The sequence below is a fragment of the Mustela erminea genome, chromosome 6 (assembly GCF_009829155.1).
Source record: "Mustela erminea isolate mMusErm1 chromosome 6, mMusErm1.Pri, whole genome shotgun sequence".
NCBI classification, from domain to species: domain Eukaryota; kingdom Metazoa; phylum Chordata; class Mammalia; order Carnivora; family Mustelidae; genus Mustela; species Mustela erminea.
The window spans coordinates 68901920-68923305 of NC_045619.1; the positions used below are offsets into that span (position 1 = coordinate 68901920).

Sequence of the window (21386 nt, forward strand, 5' to 3'; positions counted from 1 at the left end):
CGGCAGGGTCGCTCCCGGAGTCCCTGGCGTGCGCGCAGCCCAGTGCCCCGCGGCCGGGGTGCGAGTCTGCGGCCGCGGGCTGGGCTCTGCGGCGAGAGTCCGGAGGCGGGCCGCCGCGTGGGTCCCGCGGTCCCTCCTCCCCGCCCCGCCGAGGCGCCGCCCAGACCCCCACCCCCTCCCGCTCCGCCGGCCCGGCTCCCCCACTCTACGCCGCCCGCCACCCGGTTCCCCAGCCAGCCCGGCCCCCGCGCCTCCTCCGCTGGCTCGGCCCGGCCCCCTTCTTCTCCCCGGCGGCGCTCGCAGGCTCGCTCTCTTCCCTCTTCCCACACCACCCTCAGCCGCTCCCTCCCCGCACGCCGGTCTGGAGAGGAATCGAGCGCCGCGCGCATCGATAGCTCTGCCCTCTGCGGCCGCCCGGCCCCGAACTCATCAGTGTGCTCGGAGCTCGATTTCCCTAGGCGGCGGCCGCGGCGGCGGAGGCACAGCGGCGGCGGCGGTGGCGGCGGCGGCGGTGGCGGCTGCCCGGCCAGTACTCCCGGCCCCCGCCATTTCGGACTGGGAGCGAGCGCGGCGCAGGCACTGAAGGCGGCGGCGGGGGCCAGAGGCTCGGCGGCTCCCAGGTGCGGGAGAGAGGTACGGAGCGGACCACCCCTCCTGGGCCCCTGCCCCGGTCCCGACCCTCCTCGCCGGCGCCGGGCGGGGCCGGCGGCGACTGAATGAATTAGGGGTCCCCGGAGGGGCGGGGAGGGGGTGCGGGCGCTGAGCCCCTGCGGGAGAGCGGACCGGGTGGGGGTGTCTGCAGGGGGAGGCGCGGGGACGCGGCGACGAGGGGAATGAGGAATGGGCGGTGCGGGGCTGGGGAGGGTGAGGCTAGAGGCGGCCGCCGCTAGTGCTGCTTCCTGGACGGGGAACCCCTTCCTTCCTCCTCCCCGAGAGCCTCGGCTGGAGGCGGCCGGGGAGAAACTCGCGGGCTGGGCGGGCTGCCCCTCGGGGCGGTCGGGTGCGGTGGAGGTTACTCCCGATGCGCTCCGATCTCCCCTCCCCCTCGTCCTCTCTCTCTCTCTCTCTCTCTCTCTCTCTCTCTTTTCTCTCTCTCCCTTCGCTCCCGCACCTCTTCCTCCCTTCCCAGCCCTCGGCTGCCTCGGTTACTGCCTTCTCTGCTGCATCTAGCATCCCTAGGACGAAGGTATAAACTTCTCCCTCGAGCGCAACTGGACGGGTAGTGGTCCTTTTCAGTGTGTAGGGGGGTATACGAGTAATAGGAGAGGTCACGTTTTGGAAGAGGCTAGGAAAGTGCTTAGAGACCACTGTTTGTGGTTATTGTGTTTGGAAAAAATGCATCTGCAGCCGAGTTCCTGACTGCTCCCCTCCCCCATGTATGGGCTGTGACATTGCTGTGGCCACAAAGGAGGAGGTGGAGGTAGAGATGGTGGTGGAAGAACAGGTGGCCAACACCCTACAACGTAAAGCCTGTGACTTAGTGAAAAGGAAAAAGTTAATCCCAGAAGGTCTGTTTTGCTTTGTCAAGTTAAAACACACCGAAAACCCGCAGAGCAGAAGCAGGGCTTTTTCCTTGCTAGTTGAGTGTAGACAGCAATAGCTAAAATTGTACTTAAAGTTTAATTTGCCTGTTCTTGTCCTTTCCCCTATCTCTTGTCTGTTACCTTTATCCTTACAAATTTGACCCTCCCATCCCAAGAGTTATTACAGTACTCCTAAATAGCATTTAAACGTTTTTTTTTTTCAAACTGACTAGCAAGAGGAGTTAATTGTAGCAGTCTTCCAGCCAACTGCCTGAAATACTCCTAAGCATGTGCATGCTTTAGCTGAAGTCCTAAGCTAGCCTTCTTAAATTTTGACATTTATCAAAATAAGGGTTAAAACAGAAAAGCATGTTCTTACAATATTCATGTTAAGTTTGTAATGTAAAAAAATTACAAAGAAATTACAAAGGGAGAAATTCTGTTCACAATCATCATCTCAGAATCAACCATATGAGTGATGTCACTCTTAGGTGACTAAGGTCCAAAATGCTGACTCGACCATGAGATAGACTATAGATATCAAATATGGTTGATACCATTATTATTTACTTTGATACTGTAGCCATGGACAGGCATACCTGATTTCAAGAGACCATAGATGAGAGGATAATTCAGTTTCATGAGAAAAGTGGTTTTCTTCTTCCCTTAACAGAATGTTGGGTTCTAGTCCCACTTTACCCCTCCATAGCTATTTTAGCTTTGGGTGAGGGAGCTCTTTCTGGTCTATGATCTTCAGTAAGACTCCTTGGGAACCCACTTCTCTTCAGTGGATTTAAATGTTAGTTGGTTTATAAAATCCAATTCAGGGATTTTTTTTTTTTTTTCCAGAAACAACAGCTGCATAAACAGGTAGACCAGAAGGTGTGTGTGTCTCAGAACTCACACAGTTAAGCTGTAATCTCGTATCTGTCCACAGTATCTCTTAGGCTAGCAAACTTTATAGTTGCAAGGACATCTTACACTCTTGAAAATTACTGAAGACCCACCCCTATATGGGGTATGTCAGTAGGTACCATAATACAAATTAAAACTGAGAATTTAAAAAATTGATTAATTCATTTAAAAATAGAAATAAGCCTATTACTTGATAACATAATAGCATTTTTATGAAAACTTGTTTTTCAAAACAAAAATTAGTGAGAATAGTGGCTTTGTTTCACATTTTTGCTTATCTCTTTAACTATATTGCTTAATAGAAGACATCTGCATTTCTGCTTCTGTGTTCACTCTATTGTGATCACATCTGGAAAACTCTACACTTATTAACAAATAAGAGTGGAAAGGGTAAATAACATTGCTGTAGTAATGCTATTATTAGTATTATTGATTTTGGCCTCTTGGACCCCCCAGGAATGCTGCTGGATTCCTGGACCATAGTTTGATAACTACTGTTCTAGGCTCCACAAATTGTTTTAGGGGCTGGGATAGGCAGGGAGCCAGAGTACATTTTGGTGTGATTCTCCTCATTGTTCCCCATTTCCTATGGCCTCTATTTGGAATAAAAGGTGGGAGCGATCAGGATAAGATACATGCTTGGAGAGGCTCCCAACGTGGCCTGGCAAATAGGGCTAGGTGGCACAGAATAGGCCAGGGGGCTGTAATGTAATAGTCTTTGATAGGACAGTTGTCTAGCCTGTTCTTTGTGAGAAGACTCAGGAATAGTGTAAGGAGGTAAGGGTTAGTATATTATCATTTGGAAAACCATATTACCTTTCTTTGGGGTGGGGGGGGATGCTATTTGGATTCTTGGTCTTCAGTTAATAGGATACGCATGCACTGTAGTGTTTATATTTGCACATTCATTAATTTAGAATAACTTATCCTGTAATTATTGTGTACTTAATGCCATTCTTTGTGCAGTTCTGTCCTTATTTTTAGTAATGTGGTTATTGGGGGAAAGAAGGTAAAATTTTAAAAAATCACTTTATTTCAAAACATTTGAAACAGCTGATTAAAAAATATTTTCTGTCTTGAGCAGTCAACCTTACAAGTTGCCAGTATTTATTGCAGTTGTTGAGAGACTGTACCAGAAGCAGAGAGTAAGTCACTGAGAAGTATTCACTTACAGCTTTTCGAAATCCCTCTCATTAAAAGCAGTGCATATCTTTAAATTTTATATAATTAAATTTTTTTTGGTGCAAAGTGTTTTTTTCAGCACTAACATAGGATTACATAGTGTGACAGATGATGAAATCATCCATACTGAATAGTTCAAAATTCTTAAAATTCTCTTAGTTTTTATACACCATTATTTTCCCCAGCAGATATTTTACAGATTGAAATGTTATCAAATCTGCTTTGGTGTCTTGGTTTTTATTTCTCCGCTACATAGTCCAGCTTTATCTGACAGTCTTCTCTTCACCCCCATCTGACTCTTGTTAACTGCAGGAGAACTACTGTGATGATGCTTTTAAAAAGTTTTCTGTAGCTGTTGGCCCTGACAAAGGCACTCAGCATATCCACTTGTAACTCTTAGGGGCCAGAGTCAACTAGGAATACTGTAGAGGTAGCTGTCAACAAGTTTTGTGTGGGTGTGTCCACAGGGTATAGACACTTGTACTGAGTGAAGTCATGGTATGTTCCTCTGAGAGCCATTAACTGCTACAGAGCCCCAGACTGGCTGTTCAGATAGACCAACCTGAATATACGATAAAAGAATTTTGTACTCTGAATGCGTTTTTCTCAAATGTTGATGGGGGAGTTCGTAAACGAAATGCAGTTCATTACAGTACTCGTCTATAGTCAACTGACGTTTTCATCACTGAATTTTGCAAAGCATTTTGGAATAATTTTTTTGTGTAAAGGTGAATTTGTGTTAAAAGGTTTTGATAGAGTGGGTTATATTAATTTCATGTTCTAATTTATATTAACCACATGTTCTAATTTAGTCACATTTTCATTATTTTTATTATAAGGCCTGCTGAAAATGACTGAATATAAACTTGTGGTAGTTGGAGCTGGTGGCGTAGGCAAGAGTGCCTTGACGATACAGCTAATTCAGAATCACTTTGTGGATGAGTATGATCCTACAATAGAGGTAAATTTTATTTTAATATTATGCATATTGATTTGTGCAGGCCCATTCTTTGGGTACAAAAAGGAGGTTTCTCTGATCATTTTTTACGACTACCCTTTACAAGCAATTATACTGAAAATGATATTACTAAGTTCTCTGAAATGTACTTGGGTCCCTTGGCTTTATTCTGAAGTTATATATGCAACTAGAGATACAGATAGCCCTTATTCTCACTAGAGTATTAAGATGTATAACATTCGTTCTGTGTTAGTATATGTGTTTTTTGATTGTAAGTGTATTTCAGAGTTTTGTGAGAGGGTAAAAATGTAAATTCACATCTTATCTAGACAGTCATTTAAGAAAATGGTCTTATGGTTAATAATGTTGCTTGCTTATTTGCTATTTTACTGTCACATTCATAAGTTAGAGTTGAATTGTACCAGTAAAATGTAATCATTTGGTGATTGGTTTGGTTTTTTTTTTAAACATTTAATTAGTAGCAATTTCCTGTTTTATTTTCACATTGAAGTAGGGGAGAACCTACAGCTACTTGATACATTTTAAAATCTCATTCTTTGTGTATTTTAATCTCTATCTATATCAGGTGGTATATAATGGTACCACTATCAATCCTTACCTTTGCTTTGCAGTCCTCTTTTAATTTACTCAAATGTTAGAATTTCTTTTATTACAGATTGATTAATGAATAATTTTTAAACTTTAATTTCATAAAAAATGGCCAAAGTAAAGGCCAACAGCAAAATGATAGAATAAAGGCCTGCGAGAGACCTTGAGTGGTCACATAATACTTTCTGCTGCCTTCTGACAGCACTGTACTTAAATTATCTCAAGCAGATAAGGATTTATTTAATCCTAAAGACCTGCAGGAGGGGATGGCACCTCACTGTCCTTGTTAACTCACTTCCAGAATGTAGTTATGAATGTATTTTATACATAATCTGAATATCCATATTAACTGTAACATCGGTGGAGATAGAAATAAATACAGCACCTGTCACTGAAATAGACTTATGTTGTTAGATTATTTCTTAGACTTCGTTACCCCAGGTTAAGCAGTCCTAATCCCTTAGTTTTTATTTTTTGGATCTGCAGATCATATCATTTTTTTAAATCAGCTCTGAAAAATTTCCCAGAACTTTCTCTGAGTCTCTCCTTGTGGAATCTAAAACAGGTTAAGATGCCCTGTTAAGGGACAATGCTGTATGATGTTTTCAAGAACACTTTGACTGTGTTGTGGTAGATTCTGAGGGCACTGGTGGCCATGGCAAGATATTTATGCAATTAGAATTTTGAGGATTGAGCAAACAGCTTCATAAGGAAATATCAAATATTTTGGTACTGCAGGAAAGAAAAGAAATAACACTTATTTGCAAAGATTTGATTTAAACTTAGCCAGCTTTTATTTGGCATGAGTAAAGGGGAAGAGTCTAACTGAAGTGGACCACCTGTACAATAATCTTTTATATTTTCTCTTGGCAAGGCAGTTCAGTGCTATATGATGGGGTTTTTTTTTTCCCCCTTTGAGGAGGATTAAATAGTTCACCCAACTCGAAAACCAAGGTTACTTGGCATAATCCATTTAAATCAGAAGTAAAAGGAAGTTTTAATAGAATTCAGGTTAAACACGGAAGTTTTCTTGGGATTTTGGAAGGTGATTTTAGCAGAAGTACTCTCCGTTTCTTTGAAAGTCCCAGGGATTCCATTTCACTTGGTTTCCTATGTGCTATAGGAGATAATGTGATCAAACATGTTAGGAAGTCTTTCTGTCTAACTTGCTAAAGTACAGTGTGGGTCTAAAATAAAGCCAAAAGTTAATCCTTTATTTTGAGTGAAGGTAGAAAAACTTTATAAATTCAAACCCCTAGCTCTGATTATGATTTCTGCCAGACCTGAAGACTTGACTCTGGGGAAAGCATCAGTTACCTGTGAACTTTGAAACTTAGACATTCCCTCACTAGTGCAGCCATCTGGGAAAAGCTGTCAGAGATCATCTCTTGTCTTCCAAATTACAGTGAGTCTTAGGGAGCTGACACATTAAATTCATGGTGTAGTTAAACTACAAGAAAGACAAGATAATTTAGTAGCTTATTTTAAATAAACAGTGGTTAAGCAAAAATGTTGACTTGATGTTTTTATAAAGAGTTTAAAAAGGAGATGTGGGGTATCACTATTGCTATTAGGTTTTGATTGGTGAGTAATGTAGGTCAGAGAGAAAATGAGGGAGCACATAGGCTGCACATTTGGAATTCTTACCAGTTTTCCTGCACTAAAACAAATGGGAAGGAATTTTTTTAAAAAATTAAAGAATATCATTTCTATAGTGGTTTAGAATTTATAAAAATTTACCTAGGAGATAGATAAGGAAGGTGGTCATTTTTTCTTTCATTTTATGGATAAAAATGGTCTCTGAGAGGTTGTAACTTGAGAATACTTAGCTAGTAAATAGTGGACTTTTAAGATTTCTGAGACCAAGTTAAGGGGAATTTCCACCTTGTATATACAACTTTAGAAATGAGAAATTAATCTTTAAGCTAGGAAGATATTTAATAATGGAGGCTGATTCAGATTTATCGATATACCAAAATTCGAACTTCCCTTCCTCTCCAGTGGCATCTTAATGGCAGAAATATGATATAAAATTAAACAGGTGTGATGCATAGATAGCGCATGCTTATATTTGAGGCTGTGCACATGATAACTTCTGTTTTGGAACATTTTACTTTTATCTTTCGTAAAGTTCACCAAAGAGTTCCAGAGATAATGAAGTATGTTGTTTGTGGTGCAAGAATATTAAAAAGTCAAAGTAATCTCCAAGCACAAAACCAGGCTAGAAATAATAGATACTTTTATAGTTTAGAGATCACTTGTTATTAAAACACATTCTCTGAAATGTGTTTTCCAAGATAAAATTTGGCAGAAGGAGAAAAATCTTGTTTTAAAAAAATGTAAGTAGTTACAGACATGGAGATCAGAGTGATCATCTGATCGATTAGGAAATAGATATTGTGTATCTACTAGATTTAATATGCTAGTAAAAATAGACACAGAAAGATGTATTTTTTTTTTTTTCAGGCTCCACTCCATTGACATTTGCATACTTCTGTTAATGTGACACTTATAATTCAGTCTAAGTATTATGCCCTTCAGTGAGTTTCCTACTCAGTAAGGATGATGGATTCTTGATTGGATTGATTTGCTCCATCTTTATTGCTCTGAGCTGTGGAGTATTTATTCAAGATTTATCAGTTTCTCTATCTTTTTACTTTTTCATGTTAATTATGGAATTTATTTTACTTGCTGAATAAGGTGTAATAGCTAGAACATTTTTAATATTAAGTCTTGAAGAATGGTGTGAGAAAAGCATTGTATAATGTTGAAAGCCATTATTTTTCTGGTTTTATGCTTATGTACCAGTAGTTATCAATGAGGGGTCGGTGGCTTTGTTTCCCAGGGGACATTTAGTAATATCTAGAGATATTTTTGGTTGTTACAGCTTCTAAAGGGAGTCTGCTACTGGCATCTGTGGAGGCAGGGATGCTGTTAAACTGCCCGCAGTACACAGGACCACTCCCACAACCAATGAGATGGCCTCAAATGGCAGTAGTGCTGAGGCTGAGACCCTCCTCTGTGTTATATAAAGCTTTAAACATCTCTGTCAACTTCAAGTCTCTGAATAAGGTTTATGCCAGATACTCTAACACAGCACAGATTTAAACTTTACCTTTTCTAAACTAATAGTATGTTATGTGAGCTTATTCTAGCCTTCTGTTAAAACATTGTTTTTAAAATAAGGTACACAGTAATTTTGTAAATGCATTTCTTAAGGCTTTGGCCAGCTCCACCCGCCCCCCCCCCTTCAAGTGAGTGCCCTCTACTGGTCAATTTATTTGCTTTTATAATAAATAATGAAATACCAAGTTTGGGTGTTTTCCTATTTAAATTGTGGGTATAATAAGTTTATAAATGTGTAAGTTTTATTTAAAAGTCTGATTTTATGTAACTTTTAAAAATCTGAAGTGTCAGTTTTATTCTCTGCTTATATTAAGATTCCTGTGTGGGCTAGTTAGGCCTAACTAATTAAATAGGTAGGTGAATATTTTTAACTAAGAAAGGAAATGTGGCAGTGAAGGAGAAAATAGGGTGGCTCTGTTGTTAACCCTGACTGAGATTACTTTGAGAAATAAAAAGTGACACTCTGACTCTGAATTTCTTAACATGTACACAGGAGCTATGCTATAGAGCTCAAAGCATTCTGATGTGCTACATGGGGTGTTAGCAAAGGGCCTATGGGAAAGTGGCAAATTGTGACAGTTAACATTGTGTAGATTTTTTTATATAGTACTGTAGAATAGTTGTGAACACATGATTTTTAGAATAAAGTAACACAAAATTCAGGCCCTGTATTTAGGTCAATCTAAAAGTAAGTATGTACTTAATAATAATAAGTGCTTATTTAGACCTGAATGTTAAAAATTATCCAACATGTTTTAGTCTTACTTGGATTTTTATAAATACAAAGCTTTACAAACATAGAAATGAAAGTTGGTGGTGGAAATAAGTGAAAGGAAAAAATGTTTTTATGATTTAGCATCTGTAAAGATTCTGGGTTTTTTTTAATACTTTTTTTTTAAGATTTTATTTATTTATTTGACAGAGAGAGATCACAAGTAGGCCGAGAGAGAGGGGAAAGCAGGCTCCCCGCTGAGCAGAGAGCCTGACGTGGGGCTTGATCCCAGGACCCAGAGATCATGATCTGAGCCAAAGGCAGCGGCTTAACCCACTGAGCCACCCAAGAGCCCCTCAGATTTGTTTTTGATATGGCCAGTGAATCCCTTTCAAACTAGCCTCTGTATTTTGACCTGTCTTCATCAGATTCTGAGCTCTTTCTTATTCTGTGGCACAGTGTGTTCCAGGTTCATATTGTACTTTCCCTATCTTCACCTGGGATTCAGCCATTTGTCCAAGGAGTCCCATTTCCTTTTAGTGGGGAATGGTAATGGTATTTAGAAATTAAGACCCAGATGTTAGAGGGGTGCCTGACTGCCTCAGTGGGTATGATTACTTAAAAAAAAAGAGACCTAAGTGTTAGATATGCTTATTGCTGCTGGGGTGTCCCTGCTTTTAGACCCTTTTCAGTGGACAAAACTGAGAAATATATTTTATTTAAAAATCATGAATTTCTTCTTCCTCACCATCCTCCATTATCTTTTTCTCCCATGGTGGAAACCCTAGTTCTACCTTGTATACATTTCATTGTTAAATATCAGACAGCTGTTGAAATAAAATGATGTCAGTCTTCAATCCTGGTTCTTGAAGTATTATCTTAAGTAATACAGATTAATTGAATTAACATTAGGTTAGCTTCCATATTTGTGGAATTGGGATTAAACATTTTTCTCCACTGACAAAAGTAGAGATCCTTTCCATTTTCAAAATATTCATAAACCACTTAGGAAAACACCTAGGAAAAGATTGAGCTCTTCAGGTACATGAAAATTAAGACATTATTAACAAAAATACAGGGAAACTTGGGGAAAGTATTTGTATCATATATTCATCAGGAAGCTCTCATATATAAGTTAGAAAAAAGCAAACATTCAAATGAAATAAAAAAGAGGCTAAGGATATAAATAGACAACCTATCCATCAAAAATAAATAAAACAGGTGACATACAAACATATAAAAGATACCTCAGTAATACAGAAATGCAAGTTCAAAACAGTAAAGACTTGCACTTTGATACTGGCTAAGTTTATAATGATAGGGGTGCTGACTGGGAGGGGTATGTAGGCAAGTATACTCTTTATGAGGTAGTGGAAGTGTACCTTCTTAGAGAATTTCTGGAGTTCAGTTTGGCAATATGTATCAAAATGTAAACTGCATGTTCTTTGACCAAGTAATTTTACTTCTAGGAATTTATCCCAAAGATTCCATTGGATAAGTGTTTAAGATATGTAATACATAGGAATGTTTCTTGCAGTGTTGTTTACAATTTTTGAAAATGGAAATAATCCACATGGCTACCAGTGGGTAAAGTAAATTATAGTATATCTGTACAAATTATATACTTGTCAAAAAGATTAGGTTGATCTATCTGTACTAACATTGAACAATACCCATTGTGAAGTGAAGCTGCATCATAGTACATTGTGTAGAGTGTAATTCTTTTCTATAAAAACTGTGAATATGTACATAAAATATGATAGCTCAGTCAGACTCATTCTCTGTAGTTTTGGGTTTTTAAAAATGAGTTTTTTGGTTTTAAAAAAACCAAAAATGAGTTTTTGGTTTTAAAAAATATATACGTTTTGAGAGGGAAAATTAAATACTCTTTTTTCGAGGGAGAAAAGTCCCTAACGTATTATCTACCATTTGATTGCTTCATATTTACTTTTTTCCCCCTTTTTAAAGCCTCAACAGATTGAACAGTGCAGAGGTATCTTGGATAAAGAATTTGGTATTTGGCCAATTAAAGAAGAGCTGAGAGAAATATAATGCAAAACATGAAGATTCTATTGGCATCTGTAATTATTAAGATTGGATCTATACTCGATCCTGCCTCACATTCTGACCTTGGCATCAAGTGATAATTTATGGCAGAATGCCACATGACTTCAGTGGTTACAGATGCATGCTTAATATATCTTTATTTTCAAAATCTGTTATGCAAATTTTCCTTGAGTTTATTCAGATTTTTGAACCAGTTTTCTCTCTTGCAAGTAGTCTTTTTTTTTTTTTTTTAAGATTTTATTTATTTATTTGGCAGAGAGAGAGAGCGCGCACACGTGCGAGCACAATCAGGGGGAGCAATAGGCAGAGAGAGAGGGAGAAGCAGGCCCCCTACCAAGCAAGGAGCCAGATGCAGGGCTGATTCCAGGACTGTGGGACCATGACCCGAGCTGAAAGCAGATGCTTAACCAACTGAGCCACCCAGGTGCCCCACTTGCAAGTAGTCTTAGGCTGAGATTCAACATTCTCATAATTTAAAGTATTCTTCATTTAGTAAAGAAATTTTTTAAAAAATTTGTTTTCTTTATTTTTACTATTAATGAATATCTTAATCAAAACTTCTGTCATGAGAACAAGCTCTTTTAACACCCTTGCTGCCTGACAAACAGAGATCCTTTGTAATCTTCAGAGCTTTAGCTCTCCTTCCTGGAGCTTGTCCAGCGCTATTATGTTTATTTTGAAATATGGTGATTGATTTTGCAAAAAGTAGTCCAAGGGTAGTTGTTCAATAATCTTACAAAGACAGGATACTACTGTTGCCATAGAGTTCATAGTAACCAGTGGCCTGGCTCCTAAACTTTTTGGGCCGTAAGGGCATGTGCAATGTAATATATAAAATCATATGGTTAACTTGTTATAGCACTTTTATAAAGGATTTTCATAGTCTTTAATACTAACCTGTATACAGAATTTTGTTTGGTATTATTTACTAGCTTTTACCACTGAAGGAACAATGCCTTACAGTACATGAGACATTAAGTAGTTTGCCTGCACTCACACCACAAGTAAGAGGAGTTCTGTGGCTGCCCATAGATTGAAGATTCAGGAGTCTATCTTTAGCCTAGATTACGGTCCTGAGCATGAGATCTGTATAGCAAGCTGCCTCCAGGTCATGTCCATCAGAACAATCCTACTAAACGTGGAATTCGACATACCCCAAATTGAACTCATCTTTTCCTCTACTCTTCCCCTTCTGTCCCTATGCCCAATCAGTAAACTACCATTAAAAAAATTGAGATATAATTCATATAGCATAAAATTCATCCTTTAAAAATATACAGTTAGTGATTTTTAGTATATCCATGAAGTTATAGAACCATAACATTTTTTTGTCACCTCGAAAAGAAGCCCCTTACCTATAAGCAGTCATTCCCTAGTCCCTTTTGCCAGCTCTTGGTAATGACTGTGTAATGTCTCTGCGGATTTGCCTATTCTGCATATTTCATATAACTGGAATCCTACAGTCTGTGTCTTCTCGTGTCTGGCTTCTTCCATGTAGGATAATGTTTTCAAGGTTCATCCTCACTATCACATAGTTCAATGTTTCATTCCTTTTTATGGTCAAATAATATTCTGTCATATGGATAATACCTTACTGAGTTTATCAATCAGTTCATGGGCATTTAGATTGTCTCCTCTTTCGGGCTATTTTGAATAATGTTGTTGTAAACATTTGTGTATACTTTTTTGTGTGAACATATATCTTCAATTCTTTTGGGTATATAACTAGAAATAGAATTGCTAAGTCGTGTGGTATCTTTATGTTTAACTTCTTGAGCAGCTCTCAGACTCTTCCACAGTGTTTGCAATATTTACATTCCCACCAGCAATATATGAAGTAGTTCTGCCAATTTTACCCAATAACTATTTCTCTAAACTAATGTTCTCTCCCTGTCTACTACTGTTGCTGCCTTCAGGTTCTGTCATTTCTTGTAATAGCTTCCTAATTCATCTTGCAGCCTCCAACCTGCTCCCTTTCTGTGATTTTTCATAATACTAACAGTGAATCTGGTAAATCTGATGTTTCCTTCCTACTTAAAAATCTTCCGGTAATTTAGTATAAGATGAAGTTTCAAATTCCTTAATGTGGCATAAAGACCCTCCGTAAGCTGACTTCTGCTTGATTGTCCGGTTTCACTTCTACTTACCTAAAATCCCTCTAAGTTAAAGTTTTACTGAACTTCTTGGTTCCATGTACTCAACATATGCTTCATGTTTTTATGCATTTTTTGGCTCCTTACTGCCAGGAGTGGCCCTCTCCTCACTGTGTTTCTGAACTCCTGTAAGCAAAGTTGATCTCTCCTTCCTGTTAGCTACCATTGTATTTAGTCCTGCATGTGGTGTTGCATTTATTTCATTATATTTTAATTATTTGTATACCATATCTCTTCTTCCAGACCTAGTTCTTTGAGGTCAGAAACTTTATAACTCCTGGCATAGTATATAACAGCTAGTAGATGTATAGTAAGTATTCCTAAGATGCAAGGGAGAATGGACTGAGTACGTGGGAATGAAGTACTAATAAGCTTGGGTTTAGATCTCCCAAAGTCCGTGTTTCTTTCCTCCTATAATTCTAACATACCTGGCTGTTATACATGATTCTAGCTGTTTTTGAAAACTAGCTGTCTACAACATCCTTTGATGGCTTACAACCAGTAGTGTGGAACATACCATTCTATGATGGATTCAAATAATTTTTTGGAAGAATAACAAAATACTTGAGCATTAAGAGAGTAAAAGTTTCTCATTTTTCCCTATAGGTGTTATTTATATTTAGCAGTACAATGAAAAGTACTTTTGGCACTTAATGCATTAAGAAAACCTAACAAACATCTCAAAAGTAAATCCTCAAATAATACTTTAGCTGACATTTTCAGCAGTCCTATTCATATTTACAAGAGTATCTGATGGAATCAGCAGCATGAAGATGGAGATTAAATGGGATAATGCTTGTAATATGCTTATTACAGCATCTGACAAACTTTTTGTTGTTTACTGTAGTATCTTCCCACATCAGGGTTTCACTGCCTGAGTTGAAAAGATGAACATTCTTAAGTAACTGTTAAAAGTATCTGTTAAAAGATGAACATTCTTAAGTAACTTGGTTACTATAAATTGTAAAAGAAAATTGACAAAGTGATGTCCTGGTCAACAAATTTATCTCATCTTGAATGATTTAGTCTTCATTTTCAAATTCCTTTAATGCGTCTACAGATACGTTTCTTCACATAAAACAACACTTAAAGGTGTGGGGGTTTTTTCCCAGTTAATTTACTTTTTTAGTAATCTCCAACCTAATGTGAGGCTTGAACTTATGGCCCCAGGATCAAGAGTCACATGCTCTTCTGACTGAGCCAACAGGTGCCCCCCCTTAAAGGTGTTTTAATAAAGTGGAAAACACTTTAAAAAATTATACAGGTCAGTGAAAAAAAGATGAAAATTCCAGGTGATGGGAATACATGTGGAAATACAGTAAAAAAAAGTAACATTACTAGTCCTCAAAGAAATGGATATTAAAATAATAAGAATTCTTAATAAGTTGACAAAATTTAAAGAAAAAAATATAAAATTATTGTTAGTGAGTGGTGACGAAATTGGTACATTCTTAATGTCGTATAGAAAATTAGTATAATGAACATTATGTATGCACCAACCAGCTTTTTCATATTCACATTCTGCAATATTTGGTGTAGATCCTTTTTCTTTTTCAAGATAAAAATTTAATACAGTTGAAAGCCCCTTTGTTCTCTGTAGTCTTACTCTCTTCCCAAAAATGTTTTTAAATTTTTCTCATGTTTTTATATTTCTACGTTAAAGGTTTCATATTCTATAAAACTTGCTTGAATACATTTGTTTAAATACTCTTAATATAATTTTAAAATTTACATCTTTATTGTTTTAATATCATTTATAGTATCTTAAACTTGTGCTTATTTTTGTAAGACTGTTGTAGTGTATGCATATATTTATGTTGAATGGGTTCATTCATTCATTCATCAGACAGTACCGGTTGCCTGTGGTATTCAGGACTTTACACATAGGGTGTACAGTGAGCAGAGCAGATGTGAGCCCAGCTATCAGGGAGTTCACAGCATAGTAGGGCGTATATGCTTAAACTGTAGGTACAGATAATTTTGTGAAGGAAATACAGAGGTGCTGAAGAAGACAGGGAAGTTCTTTGGATTTTATTTTTAGAAAGGAAGGGATGTTATTAGAACTTAAAGCAAGCGAGTGACATGGTCTAACCAGTGTTTAAAAACAGTCACTAGCTGCTCTGTGGAGAACATACCATAAGAGTAATAATGAAGATCTCTGTTGTAAGCACTTATAAGAAATTGCACGAGACAAAACAGTTGTCACGGATGAGGATGATGGTGGTGGTGGATGCTTGGATGTGAAGTGTATTTTGAAAATAGATAAATAGCATAAGATTGTGGGTCACTATTAAATGCTTATGTAATTTTTTCTTTGGAAGACATTTTAGGATGCCATGTTTAGTATATCTCTGTTATAACTATCATTTAAAAAAAAGGTAAACCATGTTTCTTCAGCATCGTTTACCAGAAGTAGCATTAGTTTCCAAGGCTATGAACATTTGTATGGTTCTTGATAAATGCTGTGATTGCTTTCCAGAAGGATTATGCCTGTTCATTATATCACCAGAAATGTTTGTGCTCTATCATGATTAAGTTTTGCCAGCATGGTGTATTTCTCTTAGAAAAGTTGTTTGTTGTTTTTAACCACTTCAACAAATTAAAAAACAGCACTTTAGCTAGGAGTAAAGAAAAATACATGGAATAACTTTCCTTCTAATAATGTTATACTGAATTAATTTAAGTGGCTTTAGCCTTTTTTTGGCAAAGGATGTTAAATAACCTATGTACCCGATCTGAAAGTTCATTCTGTTTGAAAGGCTGGAGATAATAACTAATTGGAAATTTAAGGTGTTGGGACTCCTGGCGGGCTCAGTTTGGTAGAACATGGGACTCTTGGTCTCAGGGTTCTCAGCTGGAGCCCTACACTGGGCATAGAGCTTACTTTAAGAAAAATAGTAATAATGTCTTGACCTTTTCTTGCTTCATTCTTACCTAGTTTCATTATACAATCTATGTGTATTTGAATTGGCTGGATTTTGATAATCCGTACTTTCTCAAAATGGCGATTTTTTTTTTTTAAAGATTTTATTTATTTGACAGACAGAGATCACAAGCAGCAGAGAGGCAGGCAGAGAGAGAGGAGGAAGCAGACTCCCTGCTGAGCAGAGAGCCCGATGCGGGGCTCGATCCCAGGACCCTGAGATCATGACCTGAGCTGAAGGCAGAGGCTTAACCCACTGAGCCACCCAGGCGCCTCGCGATTTTTTTTTTAAGTATAAAAAGAATAACATACTGAGATTACTTCAGATTTGTGAAGAGTTATTAGCTTAGAGCAGAGGTTGCCAAGCTTTTCTGCAGAGGACCACATTTTCTATAAAGGTCTTCATCACACAATCTTTGCTTTTTTTTTTTTTTTTTTCTAATGTTGATTTAAAAGCCCCCAAACTATTTTTAGTTTATGGGCCATGTAAAAACAGGTGGGCAGGATTTGGCCTGTGGCCAGTAGTTTGCTGAACCCTTGTTTAGACTCTAATCCTGGGAAGGAGTCTGCGTTGTTCTGAATTTTTTCTACTTCCATTTACTTCTTTTTTTTTTTTTTTTAAGATTTTTATTTATTTATTCGACAGAGACTGAGAGAGATCACAAGTAGGCGGAGAGGCAGGCAGAGAGAAAGGGGGAAGCAGGCTCCCTGCTGAGCAGATGCTGAGCAGAGAGCCCTATGTGCTGCTCGATCCCAGGACCCTGAGATCATGACCTGAGCGGAAGGCAGAGGCTTAACCCACTGAGTCACCCAGGCATCCCGACTTCCATTTACTTCTTTTCTTTCTTTCTTTCTTTTTCTCTATTTACTTCTTTTCTTATGGCTAACCAGAAGTTAGAACAAAATCTTTGTATGTCATTTTTGTTGTGCTTGCTTTCTGTTTTGTCACCACACCTGTTCTTTTCAAATTAAACTGTGCCATTTAATACGTTGTTATTATGCTTTTACCAGGTTGCACTGCCTTTTTATGTGGCTCAGTGATTGCACTTCTAAGGATGACTCTAGTTAGAATTCACTTTGGAAATACTGACTTTTTAACCTAAATCTGTTATTTCTAATCAGGGTATTCTATTTATTGCTCTTAGATTTAGATTATTTTTTTTCAGTAACTGAGTGTGTGACTCAGAACTTTGCTGGAATTGTTTTAGAGTTTAGAAGGGAAAAGATATTGGGAATGTAATGTACTGGTCAGTAGGGACTGTTTTCCCAGTTTCTCAGTTCCTTCATGGAAACATGTTATGAAATATACACAGAAAATACTAATATTCCACATTATATACTTTTGAAACACAACGTGGGAATTCATTGAGGTACATCTTGGAGGTATTATCTGTGGGTAGATGGTAAATAATCCCTGGGCTCCAGAAAGTATGGTCTTTAATTTCATTGATGGGAGAAAATCTTAGATGTAAAAACTAAGAAAACTAACAACTATAAGGTTAACTTAAGTTAGCATTGGTAAGTGAAGAATGTGAGGCAGCAGCAATAGGTAAAGAAAATCTTTGGTCTGTAGCCACATCTGGGTAATGAATGGATTGACTCTAAGACACTGTACTTTGCTCTCAATTCCTGCTCTTTTGTCATACTTCAAAAACACTGGTTTTCTTTTCTTTTTTTTTTTTTTTAAAGATTTTTATTTATTTGACAGAGATAGACAGCGAGAGAGGGAACACAAGGAGCGGGAGTGGGAGAGGGAGAAACAGGCCTCTTGTGGAGCAGGGAGCCCAACTTGGGGCTTGATCCCAGGACCCTGGGATCATGATCTCAGCCGAAGGCAGACACCTAACAACTGACCTATCCAGGCACCCCTGATTTTCCAATTTATAATATACAGGAGTTCTTCCAAGTAGTTAAGGGAATAGGTTAAAATAATAAAATGCTAATCAAGAACCTAGATGTCCATCAACAGATGAATGGATAAAGAAGATGTGGTATATAGGTATACAATGGAATACTATCTTACCATTTGTGACGATGTGGATGGAACTAGAGGGTATTATGCTGAGCAAAATAAGTCAGTCAGAGAAAGACAGTTATCATATGATCTCCCTGATATGAGGAAGTTGAGAGGCAAAGCAGGGGTTTTGGGGGCTAGGGAAGGAAAAATGAAACAAGATGGGATGGGGAGAGAGACCATAAGAGACTCAATCTCACAAAACAAACTGAGGGTTGCTGGGGGGAGTGGGGTAGGGAGAGGGTGGTTGGGTTATGGATATTGGGGAAGGTATATGCTATGGTGAGTGCTGTGAAGTGTGTGAACCTGGCTATTCACAGACCTGTACCCCTGGGCCTAATAATACATTATATGTTAATAAAAAATTAAAAATGAAATCTTAAAAATAAAATAAAATGCCAATAAATATTCAGATCTTTAGTAAAAAGCTTCTTTTTAGAAAATAAATAGATATCCTTCTTTTATAGACAGTTTGGAAAATTTAGTTTACTTTAAAAGGTAAGCATGAGATCATAGTCTAATATGGTAGTTTTTCACACTTTTAAAAATTAAAATTCTTAGAAAGTAATATGTTTAATATAGCATTAAGTACCCAAAAAATAAAAAGCAAGAGATAAGTTCCTTATTTCTTAAATTAACTATCTACCAAAAACTTCCCTTTTAACATTTTGATGTATATACCACCAGTTCTTAAGTATATATACTGATACATTTGTATAGATACATGTGTATATTTGGGATCATGCTACATATAAATCTTTGTGTTCTGTTGTAAAGATTTTTCAGATATTTTACCAAAACCATGGTTTTTAATTTATTTTTAATTTATTTAAAGATTTTTATTTATTTATTTGGCACAGAGAGACACAGTAAGCAGGGAGACACGAGCAGGGAGAGTGGGAAAGGGAAAAGCAGGTTTCCCACTGAGCAGGGAGCCCAGTATGGACCCTGGACCCTGTTTACCGACCTGAGCTGAAGCAGATGCCCAATGACTGAGCCCCACAGGCGCCCCCAAAAACGTGATTTTCAATGGCCATTCTTTTTTCTTAATGATAGAGTGGTCTATACGGTAATTCATGAACTAAGGGCACTTTAATACTACAGCCCACATGTGGAACAATTAGGAAGTGTCTTTGGTTTACATGCTATATCCATTTTCAGCCCTGCCTCTTATCCCATGACTTCACATTACACCATCCCTTTTCCTTATTTTTTGAGTCCTATTTTGGCAGAAAGTACATGAAGACTTCTAGGTGTAAGTATTAATCAAACGTTAGAGGAAAATCAGATTTTCATTTTAAGATTCTATAATGCTACCCACTCCCTTTCCTTTTATTCAGTCTTAGAGTTGCACAGTCTCTTTAAGATATCCATCTCTTTCTCCCTTCTTGCTCCCCCTTTTATAGAGGCCTCATAGAATTTGCAGATAAAACAATCATGCCCTCTAGAGTTATCCTAGTATCTCTCTGGCTGTTAGATATTGTTTCCAGGATTTCAGAAATGGATAAGGGCATTAAAATCCTCAGTATCGACCTTTCTCTTATATATTCTTCTGACTGTAAGTAAAATAGATGCATGGCAACTATTTGTAAATTGATTTTTCTTGTCATTCTAAATCATCCTGAATAATAGAGTTGCTAGAGCTATCCCATTTTTGGAGTAATTATTTTCTTTCATAGAGCATTTGTGTCTTTTTGTTAATAATATGAGTACTTGCATCATTTTTTTTTTTTGCGTAACACTTTCTTGTAAACCTTTTTTGAACTTGTAAGATATATACATTTATCTAATGTATCTTATATATCATTGCATCCATTCTTACATGTATAATTCAGTGGCATTAAGTAAATTCACAATGTTGAACAACCAGTAGCTCTATTTCCAAAACCTTTCCATCATCCCAAACTGAAACCTGTGTCCATTAAACAATAGCTCTCAAATCCCCTCTCTCTTAGTCCTAGGTAACCTCTATTATACATTTTTGTCTCCATGATTTTACCTATTTGAGGTACCTCACATAAGTGGAATTACAGATATTTGGCTTTTTGTGTTTCTGGCATAAAATTTGGAATGTTCTTCCATGTTATAACACATAGAATTTCATTCCTTTTTATAACATATAGAATTGCATTCCTTTTTATGGCTGAATAATATTCCACTGTGTATATGTGTATATGTATTTTTTATATATATAATATATATACATTCTGCATTTTGGCTATTCTAAAAAATGCTGCAGTGAACATTTATATACAAGTATCTGACTTCCTGCTTTCGGTTATTTTGGTTATATATGTAGGAACAGAATTGCTGGATCATATGGGAATTCTATATTTAACTTTTCAAGAAACTGCCAAACGGTTGTTTACACTGGCTGTATCATTTTACATTCCTACCAGCAATGTATAAAATTTCCAGTCTCTCCGCATCCTTGCTAACACTTGTCTTCCTTCTTTTTAAATTTTTTATTTTTAATAATAACCATCCTAATGGGTGTGAAATGGTAGCTCCTTGTGGTTTTGATTTGCATTTCCCTAATGATGTGTTGAGCATCTTTTCATGTGTGTAATTAGCCATTTATGTATCTCCTTTGGAGGAATCTGTTCGGGTCCTTTACCCAGTTTTGAATTGGGTTGTCTTTTTGTTGGTTTGCATATGACACCTTTTTAAAAGTAAAAGGTGCACCATAATAATCCTGACTATGTTTCTCCCTTCTCAGGATTCCTACAGGAAACAAGTAGTAATTGATGGAGAAACCTGTCTCTTGGATATTCTCGACACAGCAGGTCAAGAGGAGTACAGTGCAATGAGGGACCAGTACATGAGGACTGGGGAGGGCTTTCTTTGTGTATTTGCCATAAATAATACTAAATCATTTGAAGATATTCACCATTATAGGTGGGTTTAAATTGAATATAATAAAATGACATTGAGGAGTAATTACATCTTTCACTTAGTATGTCTTTGCTGCCTACCATGCATAAATTATCTAAACTGAATTTTAAAATATTAATGAGGTAGGTAATATATCCCTGTTTTACAAATAAAGTTCTCGAGGATTAGAGCAGTTGAGTAATTTGTTCCAGGTAGCATAGATAGTGGTGCTAGAATTGAACTCTAGGCTTGTTTGACTTCAAAACCTGTGCTCTTAACCACTGTACACTAGGGTCACAATGCTTTACGCTAGAGCCATCATAAAAATGA

General features: G+C 37.6%; 1 protein-coding gene across 4 annotated transcripts in view; it reads left to right on the plus strand.

Annotated features, from left to right (window-relative positions):
* Window positions 1-292: 292 nt before the first annotated feature.
* The window catches only part of KRAS (KRAS proto-oncogene, GTPase), a 39722-nt gene continuing 18628 nt past the window's right edge, over window positions 293-21386 (plus strand). The window contains exons 1-3 of one of the 4 annotated variants that reach the window (XM_032347641.1): window positions 293-633; window positions 4460-4581; window positions 20902-21080. In XM_032347641.1, the coding sequence (XP_032203532.1) occupies window positions 4471-4581; window positions 20902-21080 (290 nt within the window). In that variant the 5' untranslated portion in view covers window positions 293-633; window positions 4460-4470. The remainder of the gene's footprint in view (window positions 634-4459; window positions 4582-20901; window positions 21081-21386) is intronic. The other 3 variants (XM_032347639.1, XM_032347638.1, XM_032347640.1) reach the window with 3 other exon arrangements.